Raw genomic sequence first — 25,889 nt, 5'->3', positions numbered from 1 at the left:
CAAGGGGAAATTCAAGGTCCCAGTAGCTTAAAGACATCACACACAACATACACATACATCATAAAATGCACATGAATAATATGGACAATAAAAGAAAAAAGAAAAAATCCCCATGAATGTACTAAGGGATGTACGTATATGGGGACTGACCCTGTGAGTCAGTATGCATGGTAAGGTGCTCTATGAGAGTGTTTGTCATGGTGGTAGTGCAAATAAGTCCGATAAATATATAATATAAAGTCTAGAGACCAGCATTAAATATGGACAATATAAGAGAATAATGTAGACATGGTAATATAAAAAACTATAGCAGTACTATAGCAAGGATAACGACAGCATTAAATATGGGCATTATAAGGGAATAAAGTAGACAGTAGGATAGACACACATCAGTAATAAAGAGGTTTGAAGTAATATTAATTAGTATTATGTATGCAGCTTTCACCAAATCCACAGAAGTGTGTCTTATTGTGGCAATAAAACCTTTTTTCTGATTCTGATTTCTGATGAGTAGAGGCGAGGTTTCAATCTAGATTTAAAAATGTCAACTGGGTGAGCTTCTTTAACACCCCCACTCCCTCTAACTGGTTCGTAGTGCCTCAGGTAAAATGGCCTGCAAACACATGAATCCAACACGGCTCTTGTTGTAACTCCCACTCAGCACTGCGGATTCCAGCAAACTTCTTGTATGCCTCTTTAGAGCCGCTCTTTTCATTTGTCCTTTCTGCCCAAGCTAAGTCTTTTCTCCCCCCCCACCGTCCCCCCCTCCTCCTCTCGCTCTCCCTCTTTAATCCGTCCCTCTATTTCAGGAAGAAGAAGAAGAAAAAAACAAAAAAAACAACACAAAACCAGGTTCACGCAGTGCTTTAGTGGCTAAAAGTGAAAGAGCTTGTGTGTGTTTTTTTTTTGTGTGTGTGTGTGTGTGTGTGTGTGTGTGTGTGTGTGTGTGTGTGTGTGTGTGTGTGTGTGTGTGTGTGTTTTCCTCCCTTCGTTGAGTTGAGCCTTGAATCGCTCTGGAAAATTGCTTCTTTTGAATAGAGGGAAGGAGGAACAACGTTTAATGGGATCCAAAGGGAGTCTGTGCTCTTAAACAGGTGGAAATTGGACGTCCTCGAATTTATACAAATAAGTAAGTAAGTATATAAGCCGGCGTGGAAAAGGAGGGAACCCATCTCCGAGGATTAGCAGCTTTCTCCTGGAGGAAGAAAAAAAAAAAAAAAAAAATCCCAAAGTGAAAAAAAAAAAGATTACTGTGTCTGTGTTGTTAACCAAATGAAAGCAGGAGGATTTATATAACTTGTTTTCAATGCGTGTTTAATGACCACAACACAATTATGATCATCATATTTTTTTTTTTTTTCTTGAGGGAAATGGTTTGATATGTAGCCGATGTCATATATTATGTAGATGTACGGAAGAGGATCAGGGCCACATGTGAAACATTTGGAGTTCTGAGTTTAAAGTCAGATGATCTCACACCTGTTTTCTTCTTCTTTAAAACGACGTTTTTTATTCATTTTACAAAGCAATTACACATGTTTCAACAACACCTGTCCCAACCCTAAACAAAATGTCTCTCTCAGAATTCTGGAAAAAAAAACAAAAAACGTCAGAATTCTGACTTGAACCCAGAATCCTCACGATTTTTTTTTTTATTTAAAGACGAAGAAGAATAAGAAGTAGAAAACTATGAATTCTGACTTGAATCTCAGATTTCTGACTTCAAACTCAGAACTCAAAGCCCTCTATAGTCCAAGGTGTTTCTGAGGGCTGCGTCTCCCTGTCACCCAGCGGAGAGTCGGGATGCCAGGCCCACTGACGTCACAGAGAGATGTGTTTGGGGCGGGTGGGCGGGCGGGCGCTGCCAACATGTGACACAGAGCATCGCACCCATCCGACCACTCCGGAGGTAAACTCCAACACAGACTCAAATCCATGCGCTCGACTTCTCCAGCAGCTCCATCTATTTTCTGTCTATTTTTTTTCTTTTTTTTCTTTTTTTTTCTTTTTTTTCTTTTTACCCCTCTTCTTTTTCTTCTTGCTCATCTTCCTCTCCCTAACGAGCCCTGTAATGTCCTGTTAATTCTGTGTGCGCTAGTTAATGAGCATTAATCCATCACCCCTGGATGCTATTGTTGCAGCGGGGGATGGCCATTTGAATGCAAATGCGTGACACCGTGACAGCAAGGTGCTTATTAAAGTGATGAGCGCTGCTGCGTGCTGTACCGGGGGACCAGCGGAGTGAGAGGAGCGGAGCGAGGGTTAGGGTTAGCTGGAGGAGCGGGGCGGACTGGAGGAACTTCTGCTCTCCTGCAAACTAAAACAGAACAACAACAACAACAACAAACTGCAAGAACAAGAATGGCAAGTTCTGCGTCCCTGGAGACGGTGATGTCCTGCGGTAGGACCGGGCCGTCCGCGGCCCCAAAGAGCCTCGCCTTCTCCATAGACCGGATCATGTCCAAGGGCTCGGAGCCGAGGGGCGGCGGAGAGGAGCGGCCGGAGGGGAGGAAGCTGCTGGGGCTCTGCTCCCCGATCCCCTGCATGATCCCGCTGCAGCCCTTCAGCTACGACCTGCAAGCCAAGGCGCTAATGAACTACTCGGAGCTGTGGAGAGCCAGTTTCCGGGGGACTTTCTGCGGCTCTGCGGCCGCTCCTTGCAAAGCCAGCTGCGGCATGTGCGCAAAGGCAGAGGCGGGCGTGAAGCAGCCGAGCCGGGTGGTGAAGCCGCAGGTGATCCAGCAGGCCGTGGCCGTGCCCAGCGGCGTCGGCGGCGGCGGCGGCGGCGGCGGCGGTTCGCTCTACTATCTCAACTACCTGGACTCTGCTTACCAGCAGCAGCCGGAGCTGCTGGCCGGACACTGGTTCTCCAGCCCGCAGGCCCACGCTTCTCTGTCGGCGCACCACAGACTCTTGCTGCTGGAGAACGCAAAGCTAGCCGGGGTGGGTGCCGAAAAGCTGCCCACGCCCCAGTACCCGCACAAGGAGCATCTGCCGGGGCAGCTGGACCAGATAGTGAAGGAGAGTCACGGCCTGAGCCCCGAGAAGAGCGGCAAGACACACAGCAAAGTCAGCGGCGGCAGCGGCGCAGACGGAAAACCCAAAAACTTCACGTGTGAAGTGTGTGGAAAGGTACGTGGTTTTGTTTTTTTGAGTGTCTACTATAGCTAGGCTATATATATATATATATATATATATATATATATAGATAGGCCTATGGTGGGTTTACATTTACATTTTAAGATTAGAATTGTATTTAAATTCCACACTTTTTAAAGTGTTATTAAATATTAGGCTATTATTGACCAAACAAAAATTGAAAAATAAAGCTAAATGTTTTCCCTGAAAAAGAAAATGTATCCTTAAAATCAGAATCAAAATCAGAAAAAAAAAAAAAAAAGATTTATTGCGCAGGGAAGTAGACATTACCAGGAATTTGCTTCGGTTGATGGTGCATACTTTAAAACACATTTAAACATTATTTTGAAATAAACAAACAATAAATACAGAAAAAAAGAACACATAGCCTACATATAATTAGCCTATATAACATTTAGGGGGGGGGGGGAAAGAGGCTAAATCCCGAGAAAAACAACGAATTATTACAGGCAGGGAGCACAATAAATTCCAGAGGATCTAACTGAGATCGTTTGACGCCAGCAGATTTCTAAAGTCGCCCGTGTTGTTGTTCTAAATAATTGTGAATAATACCCTGTTTTTTTTGTTGTTTTTGTTTTTTGTATCCTCTTAGGTTTTTAACGCGCATTACAACCTGACCAGACACATGCCGGTGCACACCGGGGCCCGGCCCTTCGTCTGCAAGGTGTGCGGGAAAGGCTTCCGGCAGGCCAGCACGCTGTGCAGACACAAGATCATCCACACACAGGTACACACACACGCGCGCACACGCGCGCACTTGTTTCTTAATCAATTTCTGCCGTTTTGAAATTCCACATTTGAGTTGATTTTTTTTTTCTTCTTTTAGTTTGAATCGTTTTCCCTTCTTGTTTCCGGTTCAGGAAAAGCCTCATAAATGTAACCAGTGTGGGAAGGCGTTCAACAGAAGCTCCACGCTCAACACGCACGTGCGGATCCACGCCGGGTACAAGCCTTTCGTCTGTGAGTTCTGCGGGAAAGGTTTCCACCAGAAAGGTAACCCTCCGCCCTGATCCCGTCTCCAAAACGCTCTGCATGAGTCTGTTACAGGCTTATTCCGAACCCTCCTGACACCTTTTTCACAGTGCAGGCTTTATTTTTAATTTTTTTTAATTTTTTTTAAAGCTTTTATTTCAATACGGTATGTCTTTAGTGACATGGTTCAGATATTCCAGAGAATATGTCGGTGCTCCAAAGCGCGTGCAGGCCTGTACAAAGCAAATCAAATGGAATCTTTATTTTGTCTGTGCATGTTGCGTCCTAAAATGTCTTCTCTAAAAGAAATAAAAAAAATAAAAAAAACTCCAGGTTTGGTAAAACGATTGAATCTGTTTCCAATAATAACGAACTTGTTTTCAAGATGCAAGCGTTCTTTTTCTCGACATCTGTTATTGATCATCTCTCTGTTTAAAGACAGTGGCGGGCTGTAGAAGAGGCCTGCTCTGTGAACAGGTGAACTAATCTCACTGTTCTATTCATAAAAAAAATAAGACTGTCAGGACTCCGTACGAGATCAAAAAAAAAAAATGTCCCATTAAATATGAGAATTCCTGCACTGTGGTCCGGTTGGGGGGGTGTTTTTTTTTTTTTTTTTCTCGTCTGTTACACAATAATGTTGCTGCTGGTGGACATTATTTTTTATGTTCTTGCTGTAGTTGTATGTATTCATAGGTCGGATTTAAAATAAAAAATAAAAATAGGTTATCATGAAAATAAAATCTGTTAATCATAATAATAATAATAATAAAAAGGGTTATTATGTGCAGTAGGCTACTTTCACTTTGACTTTAATTAGTCAGGAGTAAACCGGGCCCCCCCTAACAATGACAGCTGTTTGGTCTCTGTGGAGGAATCCTCAGTGTGTCCGCTGTATGTTGGAATAAATATGAATATGAGAGCAGCGCCATATGCTGCTGATCGGAGTTTATGTGTGATAGTGTAATGAGTGGTGCGGTCAGGGGGAACAGGACATGTCACTTTCCCCGGACTAATTCTCCCGGCATGATTCAGGACGGCGGCTTTGCTCCGGGTCAGCTGCTTAGACCCCGGCGGAGCGGGGAATCAGGGGACTTTTTCCTCTTCTGTTGAGTTGTGTCGCTGCGCTTGATTTTGACTAAGTTTGACAACTTCTTGACTTGGACGTACAAAGCCGGGATTAATGAAGGCTGGGGCAGAGCAGAGGAGAGGAACAGGCCTCCCCCATCCTCTCTTTTCTCTCTCTCTCTCTCTCTCTCTCTCTCTCTCTCTCTCTCTCTCTCTCTCTCTCTCTCTCTTCTGGTTCCCAGTAAAGTGCGGCCGTGTCTCACTTTCCCCTCTTGCTTTTCTGCAACCCTCCTTTAACCCTCATGTTGTCCTCGGGTCACATTTGACCCGTTTTTCAGAGATTTTTTTTTTTACCGTCTGTGTCTGTGATTATCCACTCAACATATGTTCCTCAGGGAGATAGGCTACTCTTAAATCCAAATAATTCCTATTCTCTGCTTTTTTTAACTCAAAAATTAGGTCCTATCTTGTCCACCAGCCAAATGGCGGTGGAGTGGGGAGTGTTCATTTACAATTTTGACCCAGGAGACAAGGTGCATGGTGGACTGGAAGATACACACACACACACACACACACACACACACACACACACACACACACACACTACATACACATATATATATATATATATATATATATATATATATATATATATATATATATATATATAGCTGTGATATGTTTATATCATGTATCACTTTATAAGCAAATAAAGTTTTGAATAAATCCCAGGATACATTTTTAGTTATATATCACTGTCATGTGACCCAGATAATGTAATTACCACTTAATTTATTTTATTTCATTTATACTTTTTATTAATCCCCAGTGGGGAAATTACAATTTACACTCTGTTGTTATTACACACTTCACACAGGCCTGAAATACACACACACACACACACACACACACACACACACGCTCAGGTCCTATGCACTAATGGAGAGCTGTCAGGGTGGGGGGGCTGCGACTGCTGGACAGGCGCCTTGAGCGGTTTGGGGGTGCTTTGCTCAAGAACACCTTGGCAGTGCCCAGGAGGTGAACTGGTATCTCTCAGGCTACCAGAACACACACTCCGTACTCCAGCGACCCAACACAACTCCCTACGGACTGAGCTGCTGCCACTCCAATTGCCACTTAGGACCTTAGCTAATGTATAATTGTTACAGGCAGTTGTGCAGCTTCATTTGTTTTTCATATGTTCTTGAATCAAGTGGCATCATTTACTAGGCCTATAGGCCTGTGCTTTGTTTTTATAAAAAGTCAGGGAACAGCGATGTTTACAGGTGGAATTAACTGGATTCCTTTGAAATAATCCAGATGGTTTTAATGGTTCCAAGGATTTACAGCTTTATAACTTTTTATAATTCTACGGAAGGACGTGTTTTATTTTGTTGTCATTCTTTTTTCATCGCATGGCGGCGTAGTTATTATTTTGTATTGATCACACGTTAACCATGTGTGATTTATCTTGCAGAGATAATAAACCTGAGGTTATGTTCGGTCAAACTCGCGTCCTAATTCCAGCCCGTTTTTTCCCAACAGAAACATGTCGGCCGTATGTTATGGTATGTCATTTTCACTTGAAGTCACAGGAAGTGGCGCCAGTTTGATGTGATGGCATTCACACTGTGAAACTGCTGAAAGGATGAGCTCCTGGTTTGATAAGTGTTAAAAAAATAAAAAATAAAATAGCAAACAGGTGGTTCTAGTTTCTTCAATCTGAAGATTTGCTGTTGGAAGTTCAAACAAATAATGAAGGTGCTTTTTGGAAGGGGAACACAAACGTTCAAAGGAGGAAAAAATGGTCCAAGGCGCTCTTCATGCAAAAAAATTAAAGAGGCCTTTATTCAAATTAGATTAGATCAAATAAAATAGACTATATTGATCCCAAATTGGGAAATTTCAGTGCTACAGCAGCAAAATATAAGACACACAGCACACCTACAGAATATACAAGCAATTAGAAATAGGATAGAAGACAAGAACAACTACTATTCAAAACTAAAGATTAAAAAAATACAAATGAAAGAATGTACTATACGTATATACACGTGGCGAATAAAAATGCACTACCTAAATGGCTATTTCATGTCAAAATCTTAGTAATAACCTCTAATGAATACCAAATTGCGGCCATGTTTTTGAGTTGTGTTTCTGTTTAATGTTCACATCCTTACTCCCTCTCATGCATGTAGGCTGTGACAAGAGCGTGTGAATGAAACATTAAGTTGTTACATTTTACTAATTTAGCGTCTGGCTGGCTGGCTGGTTTATTGTATGCCCCCCCCTGCTGTTAGACGAAATGTAAGCCCATGGTGTTCATTGTTCCTTTTTTTTGTTTTTGTCATCGCCCAGGAAACTACAAGAACCACAAGCTGACGCACAGCGGCGAGAAGCAGTACAAGTGCTCCATCTGCAACAAGGCCTTCCACCAGGTGTACAACCTCACCTTCCACATGCACACGCACAACGACAAGAAGCCCTTCACCTGCGCCACCTGTGGCAAGGGCTTCTGCCGCAACTTTGACCTGAAGAAACACATCCGGAAGCTGCACGACAGCGTCTTCTCGCCAGCCACAAACGCCTCCAGAGAGCCGCAGAGCTGAGGCGCGCTGCCGCATTTTCCCTTCCCCCCAAAAAAATGCATTTCAATAATAATCTGCCTGGGACTGTTGGCCCTCAAAAAAAAAAAAAAAAAAAGACTGGCTTATAGCTCTGCATTTGTGGCCATGTTGAACAGTTTTGTTTTGAAAGGCCAGAGAGAAGGTGCAGAATGGGGTAGTCCAATACAATTGGAAATAATCCCTTTAAAAAGAAGTGTGGTAATCCTGTAGGGTTTCAGATGCTGTCCAGGGGTCCCAGCAGGGACACTGTAAAGGGAATACAGAACAGACCGGAGCACCTCTCATTGGCTGGCTCCCATTAGGGCTGCTCAATAATGGAAAACATCATAATCACGATTATTTTTGGTCGGTACTGAAATCACGATTATTGAACACGATTACTCATTGACTTTCTGAAAGGTGTTGCGTTTATTGAAGTTCAGAAACAGTGACTCAGTTAAACAAATGAACAGTGAAAACACCTTGAACTGTGACATTTCCCACATTCAGAACACAAGACCAAATAAGAGTTTACTTGCAAAACGTAATGTGCAAAATAATCGTTTTTCTGGATCACTCTATTTTTTTGTGATCGTTAGGAGCCGGAATTGTAATCGCGATTAACATTTTCAAGTCATTGCACAGCCCTAGCTCCCGTACTGTGCGTTGGGATGTTATAGGGATTGGTCTCTGCACAGATTGAACTTCTTCCTGCATTGCCCGTTACGAGCATCAAACATGGGAGAAATGATCTGTCTCCATGATGGACCTGTAAATAATAGCTTATGGAAATAAACTAAATGTTATTTAAAATGTGAATCATTGCCATGTTGTGTATTTCACAGAAAAAAAACTGTTAATGTGAATAAATAAGTTATAACTTATAATGAAAACTGAATGTTTGAGCCATGTTGTTTCCATTTTTTTGAAGGCATTTGGAAATAAAACAATGAACTAATATCAACGTTGTATGAGTTCAGAAACATGTACAGTAGGTGTGGGGTTTTAGCTGAGGGCTGCGAGACATGGCAACATTACATTACGTTACAAAACACACACAAAAAAACATATTCAGAGTTAAACATGTCAGGAAACATATTAGAATAAATGCACAATAGCAAATTACCAAAACAAATCAACGAAACATTTGAAAAAAAACGATTGTGAGCGGCTGGGTGTTGTGATTTTTTTGTTTTCTTATTTCTTAGATGTCATTTCTTGGTTTTCGTCTTGTATGTGCTCATGTTTTCTGTTGTGTTTTGATGGATTTTCCTGGATGTGTTGCTGTGTGTAAAACCTCAAGACCAATCATCTACTGAATGCCAGACATGCCAGATGACATGACACCTTCAACAGGACAGTCTTGCTTAAAGCTTTAGTCCGTAACTTTTTGATATTAATGAACGTCCGTTACATTCAAACCATTGCCAAATGAGTTGCTACAAAGCTAAATAAGACCGTCAGCTCCACACAACTCTCTCTGTGTTTCTCAGCATGGCTATGCTCAGAAGATAATTACCTCTTCTGAAGAGTCCATCATGTTTTTTTAGTCCTCCGTGTCCTCCTTGGCTACTAGCAACTGTGTGGAGGAGGACAGGGGAGGGTGGGGCGGTGCGCGATCACGGAAGGCTTGTATCATGTGGACGCGCCGACAGTGTTGTTGTCCTTACTTAGAAATCCTTATGGGGGCGATAGAAACTACGCACTATAGCTTTAATACATATTTCATAAAAACAAAAATTTCAGGGTGAATGACAATATCAGCAAGGTGATGAATTGCATAACATTTATGTAGCTGACACTTATAAACATAATATAAAACATATAAAAATGTATTCAACCGTGTGGCTACATGTTGAGTACTTCATCCAGTCTGCTGATCCATTAGAGACATAATAGATAGGGACATTTCTATTTGATTTTGTATTTGATAGGACATGGTGCAGTCTGAACAGATGGGTTTTCAGTATGGGTGGGGAAAAAAAATCGATACAGCATAGTATCGCGATATTTTCCGTGGCAATATCGCGATACACCGATGCCAAGTATCGATCTTTTATTATATACGTGTTGGTCAGTTTGTCTGCTTGACAATCCCATTTTGCAGCAATACAATTGAAGTGAGATGAACAAACTGAGAAATGTTTCTTTGAAGATGAAACAGATGTTGGCAAAGTTTCCTTTTTGGGAACCCCTACTGTTCTGTGTTGGTCCTGATGAAGGGTTGACATTGTGGAGCGGACAGCAAACAGTGACTGTGATATGATGCTGCCCTCAGTGTGGCTCAGTGACAACATCATTCAGCCTATATTACGGTAGAGACATCTGTCTGCTAAACTTTGTGCTCTGTGTGTTTTCTTAAGGAAGTGTTGTTAGATATCCACATATAGACTCAGTGTGCCTGTGCTGTATGCGCTGCAGCCACTTCGCTTCACCATTTATTGACAGACACGATCTTTATAATGGAGCATTTACACTTGACTTGTGGCGTAGTGGCGCAAATGATCAGAGATAACATGGGCCCTTGAAAGCGAATTACATTAAGCAGCTAAACGGCTGGGGGGTGGGGTGTCGGGGCGCATCCGGAGCCGGAGATAATGGAGCACTCAGGCCGCAGCTCCTCGTCTGGGCCTCCGTGTTAATAGAGCATACGTTATTCTCCTCACGGCTCCTGGAACAATATTATCCCTGCACACATTCTGTGGAGAGGCACGTCCGTGCTCCCAAACGCCGCTCTTTCTATTAACAGCCAATTAGCGCCGAGCCGGGCCCCGCCGCGCCAGGCCCGCAGAAGCCCCGGCAGCATGGGCTAATATTGCCACATGGATGCCCTACTCACCTGTTTCATCAGTCTGCACCCGCCGCCTGAGATGAAGAGAAAATGTTGGCTATACGGTTAAAAGGGGCTTTTCCCTGGCGATATCAGCGCGTTATTGTAGCTCCGATAATGATTTTAACTTCCATAGTTAACAAAAGCCTAACACCTCTTTGGGAAGTCAGTATGGCTACATGACGCTGCAATTAAGCTGTTTTAAATGTAATAATTTGGGAATCGGGTTTCCACTGGATGGAAGTGATCAGGAGATCTGAATGGGCATGAGATGCATGCATGCGCTTTTGTCTAAAATAAGTCTCTGGGGCCTTGAGATGTAACCCTCGCCTATTCAATTGTCTAAAGTATATATGTATCATCTTTTCTATATTCCTTTAAATTGCATAGAAATGCTCACTTTCAGGTAATGTCCCACGTGTCCACATTCCAAAAAATAAAAAATAAAACGAAATGCGAAATGCCAAAACAATGCCACAATCTAAAAATAATAATGTTGTCAATGTTATCTCCTTACGCAATGGTGTATGCTGTTTCATAGGCTTATCATTTTGTTGAAGAAATACAAATGGCCTAGGTGGGAGAGCCTAAGCCTTCACCCCCAAACATATAAGAATTTGGTTTAAAACATGTGAAAGACGTGTGTATTTGCAGAATGTAGCATACAGTCCCCCTGCAGGTCGTTAAAACCTCCAAATGAACAGAAACCAGAGCAAAGACATGCCCGTGGTGTACACACCTTGTCCATCTTCACACATTCCTCTGGGGCAGACAGTCCGTAATATAAATCTACAGCTTCTGTGTCTGCGTCATATTTTCATAAACGCAACATGTATGCCTAATGAGTTGTCAGTGTGATCCACGTGACACGGAGGAAACAATATGATCTGAATTAGTATAAGTTTTTTCGTCCAACGCAATGTGTGAGAAACAGAAAAACACACACACGGCAGCCGTGTGCGTGTGCGTCAGGCTGCGGGCATGGACAACCATGTCAGAGCAGTAAACAACCCAAAGGCGAGCAGGTTGTCCTTTTTTCTGCACCCCCCCCCCCCCCTCTCCCTCTACGCACCTCTACAACATCTGAGCAACCGCCTCAGTATCCACAAACACGTTAATTGACGAGCGGGAGCATTAATTAAGGCGCGCGCATGCATGCGGAGGAGATTAGAGGCGGCGGGAGCGCGCGCGCGCTAATCGGCTGTCAACAACATGAGGACATCTTTCTCTTGCTCTCTGCGCCACCGAGGGATCACTGGGGATTCATGCAATTTACGGTCCACAAAGGAGCTCGTTTGAGACGGGAAGAGAAGAAAGCAGAGAGGCGGACTTTTGTCTGGCCGATTGAATTGATTGTAAATGGGAGATTAGCAGGAAGCTTCAGCAGCGGCCCATAAGTGCCCGATGGAGGAGGAGGGAGAGAAAGGGACCAATTAAGTCTACCAAATGTTAACTTACATCAGTTTCCCCTCACTTTAGCCCACATGAAATTCCAATTAAAGCGTCCCGCGCTAGCAGCAGCTTTTATTCTTTAGAGGAGGGTGGAGGGGTGGCAGTTGGTGTCACTGCAGCCAGCAGACAGAACGTTCCCACAACATCTGATACCATTACCTACAGCAATGGTTCCCACAACATCTGATACCATTACCTACAGCAATGGTTCCCACAACATCTGATAACATTACAGCAATGGTTCCTAAAACATCTGATAACATTACAGCAATGGTTCCTAAAACATCTGATAACATTACAGCAATGGTTCCCACATCTGATAACATTGCCTATAGTTCCAACCTTTCTGCTTTTTTATATATTTGTTGACTAAGTCGGCTTAGTCAACAATCGTAGCCTACTATTACTAGCTTACTGGGCTACTACTCCATTTCTGTTAACTATTTCAACCGTTAGCCAACTATTTCAACTATTGGCTATTTTAACGTTCAGCTAATTATTTAATATGTAAGTGTTTAGTCATCACTTTTAGCTATTTATTTCTACCATTTAGGCTATTCAATACTTGCTAAACTTCTGTGATTTCACACACTTTCTTACATAACGGCAACATGTAGCCTATAGTGCTCAGGTGTTACAGTTGACTTCATGTAAATATGTGGATATATTCTTTTAATCAAATAGTGTTTTGTGACAATGTCAGAGGGTAAAGCTTTGGGTTTCAATTTTGAGGGTGTTTGTGCATCCTGCATTTGTATATATTTTTTTACAACAGTGTAATAATCTGCCTTTAACATTCTGTGAATGTTTGGAAGACATTTTTACAGAATGTTCTCACATTGTTTACACATATATTATTAATTGTTACGATTATGAATAACTGTACATTCTGAGTGCAACACGTGTTCTGAGAATGTTGTTATGTCATCGAGGGATAACATTGAGCAGAACGTCCCTGCAATGTAATGTTGGCGGTGGAATGCTGTGACAGTGAAATTTGCTTTTCATTCATTTTGGCTTTTTGGTCATATTACTGTTTATTGTATTCTGTCCGAATATTTGGACACATTGTATTTTTTGATGCTTTGGCAACATTGTTATTGAAGCTTTTTTATGCCAATAAAGCCCCTTTGAATTGAATTGAAAATAGTGAGAATGTTTTGTGTCCAAAACACAGATTTTGAGAATTTAAGGATGTTCAATGATTGTCTTCATACATAATCTCCATCCATTTTTAGATTTGCACTTTGTAAGAGCAAATGGTAAAAAGAAAAATATGAAGTTACACAGTTTTTGTCCATCAGTTTTCATTTATTTGCTTGTTTTCTGCCAAAGTACAATGTGCAAAGTTAATATGGAGAAACATTTGTGCTTAGGATCCTAAAAGGCTTGGACTGGCTCTGGTGATAGAGAAGCCCCACCCCCACCGACCAGGCCTCGTTAGGGGAGCACTGGCCCTTAGGCACAATGAACCTCCAGGATTCATTGTAAAGGGCTGAGGGGTTAATGAGCAGTGGCTTCTCTTCACTCTTTGGCTCTATTCCTGTTTCAAATGAGAGCCAGTTGAAAGGGTGGAGAATGGAACGGCCAACAATGGAATTTAGACGTGTTGAGATGCAATTATGTTACATTTACTATAAGCACATTTGACATTATGTTTATTAAAGAAACTGCTGTCATTGACCCTGATTTGACTAAAAAGCATAACCAGAAAGGCCTAAATGTGTCAGGGCCCGGCAGCACTGAGGAATCCAGGGTGTGATGCATTGAAATGAGCCACTCAACAAGCAGCCTAACACACATATTCAAATGGAACAGCATTCACTCGCACCTCATTTAGATTCTTTTACACAGTGAACCCCGCGCCTATCTCCACCAAAACCTCATCAGGATGTCTTCAAGACAGCGGCGAGCAGCTCGTTCCGGGGATGGGCCTGCCTGCCTGCTTGCTTGCCTTGGCATGTGGAGGGCCGGTGGGGTGCAGGGAGGGGAAGGACTGGGCTGCTGGGAATGGAGCAAGGAGGGAGCTCTCATCACTGATCTGTTGTCAGACTCCACTCTCTGACCTCGATCCATCCATCCATCCATCCATCTCTCCATCCATCTCTCCATCCTTCCATCCATCCATCCATCCTTCCATCCATCCATCCATCCATCCATCCATCCATCCATCTCTCCATCCATCTCTCCATCCTTCCATCCATCCATCCATCCATCCTTTGCATCCTTCCATCCATCCATCCATCCATCCATCCATCCTTTGTGCATTTTATCCCATTTCATTTTTTTCTTCATTATTTTCATAGTTAGAAAAAAAAATCACAGTGTTTTGTAAAGAGCACATATATTAAACATTAACATAGTGGGACCATATTTGCATATTGAAAGTAACAAAAACATGTTTAAATGTATTATAGATATGCAATCATATAGCAAGCAGATATTAGGTGTACAGAGTGATGAACAGACTCAGTAACTATTTGGGGTGGACTATTCACTATTGGACACTATTATTGTCCTATTTATCAGTAAAAAAAAAAAAAAAAAAGGGATTAAATTATGCCCATGCTGTCGGCTCAGACAAGACAAATCAACACACTCATAACACATTGTATTCAGATATGCATCTCTTTGTCCAGCTAATTAAAGGCAAATTAATTTGATCATCTACTTCTGCAAACCAATAAGCCATTTTCTCCATCACGCTCTGGCTGCACTCAGCTCTTTTCTAGTGGCATTAAATCAGTGTGTCATTGTAACCGAGGATCAGTTGATTTGGGGATGTCCGGTGCCATGGCTAATCCTTTTGACCTGACCTGGCCCTGCTGGGAAATGTCCTCTCCTCCTTTACTTTAGGCCGCCATGTTAATGATGAACCACTCTGCTCGCTCACACAATTAAAAGACCACCCTCGGACTAAATACAACTCACAATACAAATACACAATACATGATGCTGAGATCACTACACCATGATCATTTGTCACACGGTTGTGTGAGGTCCTGTTTTACCAGCAAAAAAATGTGTTTCCACTGTTAAAAAACGTAAGTTCCACGTGGATGATTTTTCAACAATTAATTTAAAATAACACAGGTTACTTCTGCGAAGCATAAAAAGTGTGTGGTGGGGGTGACCGATCACGGAAGGCTTGTATCATGTGGACGCGCCGACAGTGTTGTTGTCATTACTTAGAATTCCTCATGGGGGCGACAGAAACTACGCACTATAGCTTTCATCGCTTATCTGTTTCTTGTTATGAGTTCCTTCATGACGTCACTTCTGTCGACCTTCCTAGTAAATAGCGGAGTTTAGAACGCCTACACAAAGGAAGAGGAAGGTAACGGACATCCGGCCGAAAAAGAGCGACATCCGGCGGAATTTCCGGTGGCAATGGAGCAATCCCGGAAGTGGAACGTCGTGGATATAGACTATTGAAACACAGATGTTCAAAATGTGTCTAAATCAATCGTACTTGTAAGTGCAGTAATGCGTGTTCAAAAATACAATGTGACAACTTACCCACTGATGGGTCAACTGCTCACGCATGCATGTTCTACTTAACCATTTAGAGCTCTAAAATAAGATCATGCTTGTGTCCAGATTGTTACTGAGTTTATTGTGGGCACAGGCAAAAGTGTGAAGGATGTCCATCTCTGCCCTAAGTCTCAGTGCACTGCAGCAGAAAAACCCAAACAGACAGAGAGTGATTGCCCGTGTGCTTTTTCCTAAGTAGAAACCAATTCAAGTGTATGCTTTGACTGGTGAGAGTAAAAGTGAAGTGATTAGAGCACGATAAAAAGGCCTTCATTAGGAATCAAACACAATGCGCTGGTGGCATGTGTGGATCCATGCCCAGGCACAATCAATATCAACAAAAGGCGCAAGTACACAAACACAAAATGCATCTGTGTCCTTACAGTGGGCCACTTAATCCGTCAGTCGATACGAATAGAGCTGCACATTCTGACTCTACCAGGCGACAGCGGAGAGACATCCGTGGAAGCACAATCCATACCGCGACTGGAGTGGAATTCAGCGAGCACAATCCCCCACTGGGAACCTCTAAGAGCAATAACGCAGCTCAAGTATATTTAAGTCCAGCCGGGGAAGAATTCTTACATTAGCTCCAGAAAGCTGGTTCTGTTTAAGGGCACGAAAAAAGCTTTTTGTGTCGTAAAGGGATATAGGAGAGCCAAGAGGTGTGGGATTACCTGTGGTGGAAGAAGTATTCAGATCCTTTACTTTAATACCACACTGTAAAAATACTCTGTTACATGTAAAAGTCCTGCATTGAAAATGTTACTTAAGTAAAAGTCTGTAAGTATCATCAGGAAAATGTACTTAAAGTATTAAAAGTAAATGTACTCAATGCAGAAAAATCCTCCCATTTTAGAAAGTGTAAACGATCCAAACAGTTGTGTGTTTAATGGTCTAATCATCTCAGCTGGACTTGTAGGCCGTTATATTGTTGGCTAGTTTCATTTATAATAAAACATAACTAGTAACTAAAGCTGTCAGATGAATGTAGTGGAGTAAAAAGAACAATATTTCTCTCTGAAATGTAGCAGAGTAGAAGTAGAAAGTGGCATGAAAAGAAAAAGACTCAAGTAATGTACAGGTACCTCAACTTTTCTACTTAAGTACAGTACTTGAGTAAATGTACTCCGTTACATTCCACCAATGGTGATTACAGTGACACGAAGTGAGGGGCTGTTAAAGAGGAAATGTTACACTCGTGCCTGTGCAGTCCACGGGGAGCCGAGCCAGGCTACCTTAAGGCCAGTGTTGCTTCCTCTTAGCGTACGACATGAAGCCTTCTATTTAATGTAAGACAACATGACAACAGTCAAGGCCTCTGTGACGGAAAAGACAAAGAGCTGGCAGCCCGGGCTCCTAAGTAGAGGTGACATCCCATGATCAGAGGAGAGACTGTGGACTCGCACAGGGTCAGAGGGAAGTCTCAAACAGCGCCACCAGGCACAACTTCCAGCCGCCGCTCTCATCTGTGAAATCTGAATTCAGAAACTGAGAGAGAGAGAAAATGAAAAAAAAAAAGTGCAACTCTTCAACAATAGAATTCGACAATCATTTGCAATTTCACTTGCGTCAGCAGTTGATACAAATCTGAGATCTTTCCCGAGCCCCAGATCCAAACAAGTGCAAAAGACTCTTTAGTGTGAAATAACAGGCTGCAAAAAAAAAAAAACGCAGCACGCCAAATATTTTCCCTCCTCCGTTCTTTCCCCCTCCCCTCCACTTGCCCCTGCTACACCCGCAGCATATCACTGAATGAAATGCAGCGTGCAATTACCCATTATCCAATCAACTGGAGTCGACACTTAACCATTTGCACGGCTTTGGGCTCAGCCAATTATCTGTCAGGGCTCTCAGTGGGCTCTCAATAGCGAACCGCATTGCATAATCGCACGGCTCCGGCTTCACGCCACGCCACCAGAGACGGAGGAGGGCTGGAGGAGAGTCGGCCGGCTGTCTGACGGCTCGTTGTTGTTGTTGTTGGGCGGCTGGCAGGATGAAACGAAAGTCTGGTCACTGACAACAACTGCGACTGGGCTGCAGCAGCCCCCGGGGGGCCTCGGCCATTAGAATACATAATGCAGGGCTAGTCATTTGGAAGGGCTCCAGATCGTGCTCTTCAAAACTCTTTTAGATAATTCGCTACGTGGCATCTTCATCATCCCTCCCCGTTTCAGTCGACCCATCCTGTCACCCGGGATTGGACACACAACTCTAATACCTCCCCCCAACCCCTACCTTCTTTGAATCCTGGCCTTGACCTCACAGCACTTGTCCTGGCCCCCCTACACTAAACCAGCACCCCACCACCCGGCCCCTACCAGTCCAGACTGGGCCAGTCAGTCAGTCAGTGGTGGCTAGTTGACCCCCCCGAGGGCCTGTAGCTGAGGAGCCGGGGCAGCTGCCAACCACCGGCCCCTTCAACCCTGGCTGTCCGCATGATTGCGTTTGTCAAGCCGCCACACCGAGTCAGCCCAGCGCAGGTCTGATCACCGACAATTAGGGGTTAAAGAGAGAGAGAGAGAGAGAGAGAAGGGGGGGGGGGGTCTTTATCCACCCTGGCAGTGAAGAAGCATGTGCCCTGTTTTTTTTTTGCATATGCTGACAAATGGGTGGGATGTCTCATTACCGCGAACCATGTCTCTGTCTCTGTACATCTAAACACAACTTCCAATTCTATCAGCCACATGGAACGTGGATGTGTTGTTGTTGTTGTTGTGATCCTCTGTAACACCATGGGTGGAAGCAGTCATACTGCTCATACAGCGGGAGAGAATGGAATTCGTGATCTTGATATCGACGTAATATTTATTTCAAGACTTCATTGTCTTTTTAAGGTAATTTTATGTCCATTTCCACCTTTAATGGATAGGACAGCTATGAAAGGGGGAAGACATGCAGGGAATCGTCACAGGTCGGACTTGAACCATGGACCTTCTGCGTCGAGGCATAAATCGTCATATATGTGCGCCTGCTCTACCAACTGAGCTACTGACATTGTTTTCTTTGAGTATTATATACAGTGTTGGGAGTAACGGCGTTATTTTTTCAGTAACGGAGTAATCTAATTAATTACTTTTCCCATCGTTGCAACGCCGTTATCGTTTCTGAGAATGTAAAGTGGCACGTTACTGCCATTTGGTTGAATGAGGTAGGCTTTGGCTACACATCAGCTGCCTGGAGAGAGCAGGGGTGGGGATGATGACACTGTTGCAAATACGATGATGATTGGCTGGGTGGGCGGATGCCCTGCTCACGCTGTCTCACTGCACGCTCTGACTACCACTAAACACCAGTCAGCGACAATGGCGACGAGTCGGGGAAATTCTCGAACCGGGAGTACCGGCACTACTTCTCGCTCATTGAAATTAAAGGGAAGAATGTTTATGTAACATGCACGCTATGCCCAGGAGAAAATACTTTATCCACGTCTGCCTCAAGCAACTCCAATCTTATGAAGCACCTCACATCAACACATGCTAACACGACACTTGTTGCTGCTGCTAACCCAACCCAAAGCCCAAATGCAGCTAGCGTGAGCTCCAGCGAAGGAGACGGAGCCACTCCGTTAAAACAAGCAACGCTGGATTTTTTGGGTCAGCAACAGGCGACCAAGGCCGAGCTGAACACATTGATTGCAAGGATGTTATAGAACGTAATAGCGTTATATAACATCAAAAATATCATCACAGATACTTTGCTGAGTAACTATTACTTTTACAATGTGGTAACTGAGTTACTAACTCAATAACTTTTTGGGAGAAGTAATTTGTAACTGTAACTAATTACTTTTTTAAAGTAAGATGACCAACACTGATTATATACAGTGTATATATATATATATATATATATACACATATATATATATATATACACACACATATATATACACACACACACACACACACACACACACACACACACACACGTATATACAATGCTTCAGTGCTTTGAGTACAACAGTGTTTTAATAGTGTAACATATTTACAAAAAGTATATATTTAGATAAATCGCCTCAAAGTCTATTCTAAATGTTGACACTTATAACTAAGGTTATTACAATGTTGTTAAAGTAGTTTTAGAAGGGCAGCATACACTGCCAGTCCTAATAACAACGGTAGCTTGTGATCTATAAATATGAATATAAATCATACGTTGTTGCATTTCCTCAACCAAAGGTTTAGCTTTTCTCATGGAAAGCTTTTTCTTATCTATGCCACCGGCTCCCTCTGGTGGTTCTGAAACAGCACTGCAAACAAAACCAAAAAAAGAGGACAGTGTGAGGTTATCCTGGAAGGTGTTAGTTACCCACAGTCACCGTTTTGTTTTCAATACAAATACCAGTCAAAAAAAATACAAAAACCAAGTCATGATTTTCAACAATGGACATGTAAAGTTATGAGCTTCATTTTAAAACATATTCAGTAAAAAAAAAAAAAAAAGAAGCAAAATAAGAACAGAGACAGAATACATTAAATAGCAATAATAACACAAATAATTTGCCATGGCTATAATTTTTAGAATACATCAAAAACAGTTGCATGTTAGTGCATAAGTACGATCATTAGAAGCAGCGGCAACGTGTTCCTTTTTTAAAACTTTGGTGGTGATCGAAACTTATCGTAGTTGTACACTTGTGGGCCATCGCTCCCATAGAAATAAAATGGATAGAAAGGCCATTCCCATTCAAATGAAATATAAATGGACGGTATTTATATAGCCCTTTTCTAGTCTTAACCACTACTCAAAGCGCTTTTACGTACATGTACACAGCACAGGGACCATTCACACACATTCATACATTGGCGGCCGAGGCCGCCATGCAAGTTGCCACCTGCTCATCAGATAAACATTCACACTCAATCCACACATCGATAACGCAGCATCGGGAGAAATTCAGGGTTAAGTGTCTTGCCAAGGGACACTTCGACATGGGACTGCAGGGCCAGGGATCGAACCACCGACCTTGGATTGGTAGACGACCGCTCTACCACCTGGGCCCTGCTGCCCCTCAATCATCAACATAGCAGAATGGTCAGAGCGGCAGGTAGCCGTTTTTACGGCTCCTGTATAAACTTCCGCATTCACCGACTTGCGGAAAGTCGTGGAGGTGAGACCAAATGAGCAGTGGAGTAGGAACGTTACGATGCAGAGAAATGAGTCAAACTTAACAACTCAATACTTCCTCCACACAAAGCACATTGCTATCGGCAGATTAGTGACAGCTTTGATCGGCTGGTTTTCTGTGACCAGTGTGGCGCACGGCGGAGTGAGCAAGCTGGCTAACTAGCCAGTCGTCCGCAGGCTTGCTGGTTCCGTCGTGCTTTCATGCTGCATTGGTTACAGAGAATGAGCCGAACCGTGGGCGGGGTCTAACGGTTGGCTGACCCGCTGCCGCCGGGTCTATCTGTCCCTCCCACTCACTCCCCGCTGCTCGGGAATATGTCTCCCGAGCTGCGTCGGCCCGCTCTCCTCCCAGCGAGCTGCGGTCACGGACCCCGATTTGTTCAGGTCCCCTGACCAATCGGCTATCCTAACCTTAACTGCTCGATGCCTAACCTCATCTCTTGCCTAGAACTGCAGTGGGTTCCATAATTGCGCCCCACTGACACGTGTTGTCACCATGACAACTAACAACAATCGCCATTTTGTTTTGTTCTAATCAAATGACCAACGTCCTTTCTATCCATTTTATTTTATGATCGCTCGCTTTTTGTGCATTAAATGAAGATTGGTTATCAGCAGGTGCTGGCTGTAAAAATATTAGATAAGAGTGGCCTCAGTGGGCTGATGCCTTTGCACAGGAGGTGCATGTCCTTCTGATACCCCTTCCATACAGGGGACACAGGGGAGTTGGCAGAGACGGTTTAATAACGTTGAAATGTCGGTATCACTAAATCCATTTCCATTCCCGAGAGAAAAGCTTGTTCACCAAATCCTCCAACCCTGGTTTAAGGACGCCGGTGAGGGTCTGAATGCAGGGGCTCTGAGAATCAGCAGGCCTGTGATCACCTGCACTAGCTGAGCATCAGCGCCATCTCTCCGACTCCAGTGGCAGCATCAGCGTCAGTGCTCACCTATCGAGCAGTCCTGGGTTTGGGGCGAGGAGGCAGGCCCTGGTCTTTAGCTGTGCTGGCTTTCTGTTTGGCTCTTCTGGGTGGCTGTCCTGGACCGTGAGCAGGGTGTGGGCCTTTACCCAGGAGGAAGCGCTCCCAGGCTGGGATAGATTCTTCCACAGACGCCCAGTATCTTGTCTAGAACAGAGAAACAATATGAACCGTACTGTTAGGTCACAAAACTCTAATGGCACGTGTCCATATAGGCATTGTTTTCACGGAAGGGATCGGCCCGCTTCCCAGCATTGCACGCTAGTGGGCTCGCCACCAGCAGTTATCAGTTTCTCTTCACTGACCACTGACGAGCAAAGAAAACAAGTCCCTACAAGCCTGATGGCTGCACCTGATTGGAAGAACGCGTCACGTGGGTCTGTCTACTCCCGGATTTCAAAACGGACCAACATGGCGGCTCGTTTTGGAATACGATCTCGCAGTTTATGCAAATAGTTCACCCAAACGTGTTTCTGAAAACATCTTAAGCGAGAAACAGGCCATGCAGTTGGTGTCTTCATTTCAGATCGACAATGGTCAGTTTAAAAGATTTTCGTCAGTTTTTGAGAGGTGTCGAGCCGAGACGGCCGCTCTTCACTGGCATAAAGTTGGCTGGCTTCAACTTTATGCCAATGAGGGGCGGGCAACTTGACGCCCCGCTTCTCCAAAGTCCCTGCGACACTACCAGAATGCATTGCTCCCATAGAAATTAATGGGAAACGTGGAAATGACGCTGACAATGGACACGTACCATAAGTCACCCTACTGATCCTCTAGATTGGAAAACAACTTCCCTGTTTGTAAACTGGCAGGACTGAATTACAATTTGAATGGGCAAAGGACTCCCCCCTTTCCGTAAATTGTTTGTGTTCTGTATTCGGTTTCCTATCAGTGTGAATGAAAAGCTGTTTGGCACATGAACACAGAAGACCAGCGGACCTTTCAAAACATTCGGAGCCTTCAACTGCATCATCATGCAACTTCAAATGTAACGTCCAAAATCAAATTGAGAAATCTGCTTAGAAGGTAGGGAAAAATCACCTCGCACGGCAGCTGGATTCTCGCGATATCCCACAATCACGCCAGAATCACATAGCACATGAAAATCCATCTTGTCAGGCTCCAACCTAATCAGGGCTCTAGAGTGCGACCAATTTGGTCGCACATGCGACCAAAATTTGTAAGGGTGCGACTAAGATTTTTCCTAGGTCGCACCCTTGTGCACCTAACGTCCTCGCATCCGCTGCCTCTCCACGAACGAAGCGATGTCGTTTATATCGTTATGGTTTAATGTTGCGTTACATGACCCATTCCTTCTGTAAAGCCGTGCCTGTGTTTGGATCTCTCCTCCGCGCAGCCCCGCCCCCATTCACTCACACACGGCTCCCCTGCAACATGGAGGGACACAGCGCCGCCGGTCCAAACTGCTGACATTTGTCTACAGTTTTAATTGTTATTAACACAGCTGTATATTGTTAAGTATGACAGGGAAACCTGTATTGGTACCAGTGTTTCCGCTGGTAACTCTCTGTTATTGCGGCCGCCACGGCGAAAAACACATTAGAAGTTATTAAATGCAACTAACTTCAGTTAGTTGAGTAATAGCGTGAGACGGAGCCTGCTGGACCTGGGTGAGAGATGTGACCCGTGGCCAGAAAATCATAGTTGCAGTAAAAAATACAGAGCTATATATCGTGTATCGCCATTCAGCGTTAACGGCGACGCGAGGAAAAATTTGGGTGCGCCTTAATTTTGTGCTGGTGCACCTAAATAAAAAATAATAAAAACTTAGGCGCACCAGTGCAACCAAGGCAAAAAGTTAGTCTGGAGCCCTGCTAATGCATTTGTATCTGAACTACCAGCGGACGGAACCAACCAGCATCCGGTGAGGAGCTACTGGCAGCTGAGGGTGTGGTTTAGGTGTGTGTAGTCTCGCATAGCCAGACCTTCCTCCAGGGATCTGTGGGTTTATCGGTGTTTTAAGCCCCCAACGTCTCTTTCCAGGCAGCGCTGCCTGGAAGGCACTAGGATTCGGCAATGGTTATGGTTATGGTTAGGGTAAGGTTAGGGTTAGGTGCCTTGAAGTCAACGGTCGCAGCGCTGCCTGGAAGGAGACGTTGGGGGCTTAAAACACCATCAAGTGCTGTGGAGGAGGGTCTGACTAGTCCACACAGCATTCTGGGATGGGAGAAAAACGTGCTCTGGTTTATTGGCATTTCTTTAAACCAATCACAATGAATGAATGAATCCAATCATCAAATAAACAATGAATCAAACAACAATCACTTCAGTGATGAAAGTAAATAAGATCATTTAAGAGGGCAGTCTTTTACTAAGACCCAACAATTTCTAATCTAAATGCCAAGGAGCTACTGTGTCAACAGTTTATAGTTTAAAGAAAAGGTAAGAAGCAGAATTGACCTGAAATGTGATCTTTTGATTCAAGACACTGTCAGATACTTCACACCATTATATCAAAAACGTGTTACCTCCAGAGCCAGGAGATTTGGGTGTGGCAGCTGTCTTCCTCTGAGACGATCCTCTGTCTTCTGTAAATCCTGCAGTAACAGAGAGCACACAGTTATCTACACACTCTTTAATTTTAGTGTCGCATGTCCAGACCTATCTCTACAGCGCTGAGGAGTAAGGTCCGACTACACCACACATACATTCCAGGATAGGAGGGAAAAAAAAAACTGCTCAGGATTGTCATTTCATTAATGTTACCTGTTCATACAATACAGTAACGTGAGCAATTTAAATTAACTGGACACATGGTTAAACCTCATTTGCTCTTACCAGTTTATAGCCGTGTGTCCCAAAACGTCCCAGTTGGAGAGTTAATGACGTAAACAAATACTTTGTAAATCTTTACAATCATTCCCCGAAAAAACCAAGCAGGCCCGCCTTGTTGCACCATCCAAATTCTCTTCAAAACTTCCCATTTTCTGCATGTAGCCTGCTGGCTCGAAGTTTGTTGTTGTTGTTGGAGAACGGAGTCATATAGCGGCAACACACATCGCCGGAACATCCGGTGTGATTATCCTGGAAATGAATTGTCGTTGATCCAGACTACTTTAATCTTCATGCAAATCGTGGAAAATCTTTGAGTTCCACAGAGTTGACAGGTGCAATTGAATGCAGCATGCGTTTAACGAGGTGCACGTGAACGCACCATGGAGTCCCATCGTCGCCCACATGCTTTACCTTCGTTGTTTGTTACCATAGGGGCACCCAACCCTACCTATCAGGCTGTCCTACCTGCAGCAGTGTGGTGTTCCTGAGGCGAGCGGCCTCACACTCCTTGAGCTGCTGCTTCCTCTGGATCTTCAGCTGCTCTCTGCAACTCTCCATCTGCTCCAGCAGCTCCGCTCTCTTCCCTAAACTGATAATAATTGTATTTATTTATATAACGCACTTTACATTTGAAACAAATCTCAAGTACATATTCATTGTCACGTACACAGTGGAGACAGCAACTGTGTCAGAAGGATAAGCCCCGAATATCAACACTAGTCCAGCTCACACTGACTGGAGGATGTTTTTATTACAGCACAAGCCATTGTTTAGATTAACAAATACCGAATCATGAAACGCATTCTCTATAATTAATAACAAAGGAGCAAATATTTGCGTGGTAAAAGTGTAACGCTACTTTAGCTAACTGTGTGAACAGGAGAGTTGTAAGTTACCGTAGGCGTTACTCGTCGTGGAGGAATCACAGACAGACCCCATTGACTGTTGATTAAACTGGGTCAATACTAGTTCATATTAAAGATATGACAGACTCACATTTCCTCATGTTTCTCAATTAACTCCGTTTCTTCAGATAAAGAAGCAGACATTGCTGGCAACAAAAGCGCTTCCTCGGATCCTCTGATATAGTATCAAGCTAACAACAATAGTCTGTCATAATACAACCGGAATGTGTACTTCAAAATAAAAGCGCAATTTATTTTGGGGCGAAAGTCGCATTACCTTTGAGCTAGTTTTTACTGAATAAGTCGGACTGCTGCTGCAAATGTTGTTGACATATACTATAACAACGTGTATTATATTAGAATATGACTTAAGGTGTATCACTCTGTATTAACAAAATGTATGTTCAATTAACTGAACACAATGGTGTTATTATGAAATTTCTGTTCGGAAGTTCTGCTT

General features: G+C 43.5%; 2 protein-coding genes across 3 annotated transcripts; one reads left to right on the top strand and one right to left on the bottom strand.

Moving 5' to 3' along the window:
• Nucleotides 1-2,361: 2,361 nt before the first annotated feature.
• fezf2 (FEZ family zinc finger 2) lies at nt 2,362-7,808 on the top strand. The gene is made up of 4 exons (XM_078247552.1): nt 2,362-3,132; nt 3,752-3,886; nt 4,020-4,152; nt 7,558-7,808. Exons 1-4 carry the CDS (start codon nt 2,362-2,364, stop codon nt 7,806-7,808), a joined length of 1,290 nt encoding a protein of 429 aa, XP_078103678.1.
• Nucleotides 7,809-19,567: 11,759 nt separating this feature from the next.
• Nucleotides 19,568-25,608, bottom strand: cep15 (centrosomal protein 15). Of its 2 annotated transcripts, XM_078249317.1 has the most exons (5): nt 25,521-25,608; nt 24,990-25,113; nt 24,218-24,286; nt 21,699-21,875; nt 19,568-19,870 (listed from the first exon to the last, which is right to left on the bottom strand). In XM_078249317.1, the coding sequence occupies exons 1-4, from the start codon at nt 25,571-25,573 to the stop codon at nt 21,699-21,701; spliced, it is 423 nt and encodes a 140-aa protein (XP_078105443.1). In that variant the 5' UTR covers nt 25,574-25,608; the 3' UTR covers nt 19,568-19,870. The 2 variants fall into 2 exon arrangements, with proteins under 2 accessions (XP_078105443.1, XP_078105444.1); XM_078249318.1 differs by lacking the exon at nt 25,521-25,608 and adding an exon at nt 25,421-25,514 and having other exon boundaries at nt 19,568-21,875.
• Nucleotides 25,609-25,889: the final 281 nt, after the last annotated feature.

Source organism: Sander vitreus, chromosome 4 (assembly GCF_031162955.1).
Source record: "Sander vitreus isolate 19-12246 chromosome 4, sanVit1, whole genome shotgun sequence".
Lineage (NCBI taxonomy): Eukaryota > Metazoa > Chordata > Actinopteri > Perciformes > Percidae > Sander > Sander vitreus.
This window is presented reverse-complemented; position numbering and strand designations above follow the sequence as displayed.

Coding starts and splice junctions, on each gene's coding strand:
- fezf2 (XM_078247552.1), top strand. CDS start 2,362: ATGGCAAGTTCTGCGTCCCTGGAGACGGTGATGTCCTGCGGTAGGACC. Junction 3,887..4,019: donor ACAAGATCATCCACACACAG/GTACACACACAC, acceptor TTTCCGGTTCAG/GAAAAGCCTCATAAATGTAA. Junction 4,153..7,557: donor GAAAGGTTTCCACCAGAAAG/GTAACCCTCCGC, acceptor GTCATCGCCCAG/GAAACTACAAGAACCACAAG.
- cep15 (XM_078249317.1), bottom strand. CDS start 25,573: ATGTCTGCTTCTTTATCTGAAGAAACGGAGTTAATTGAGAAACATGAG. Junction 25,114..25,520: donor ATTGAGAAACATGAGGAAAT/GTGAGTCTGTCA, acceptor AATTATTATCAG/TTTAGGGAAGAGAGCGGAGC. Junction 24,287..24,989: donor GGAACACCACACTGCTGCAG/GTAGGACAGCCT, acceptor CTGTTACTGCAG/GATTTACAGAAGACAGAGGA.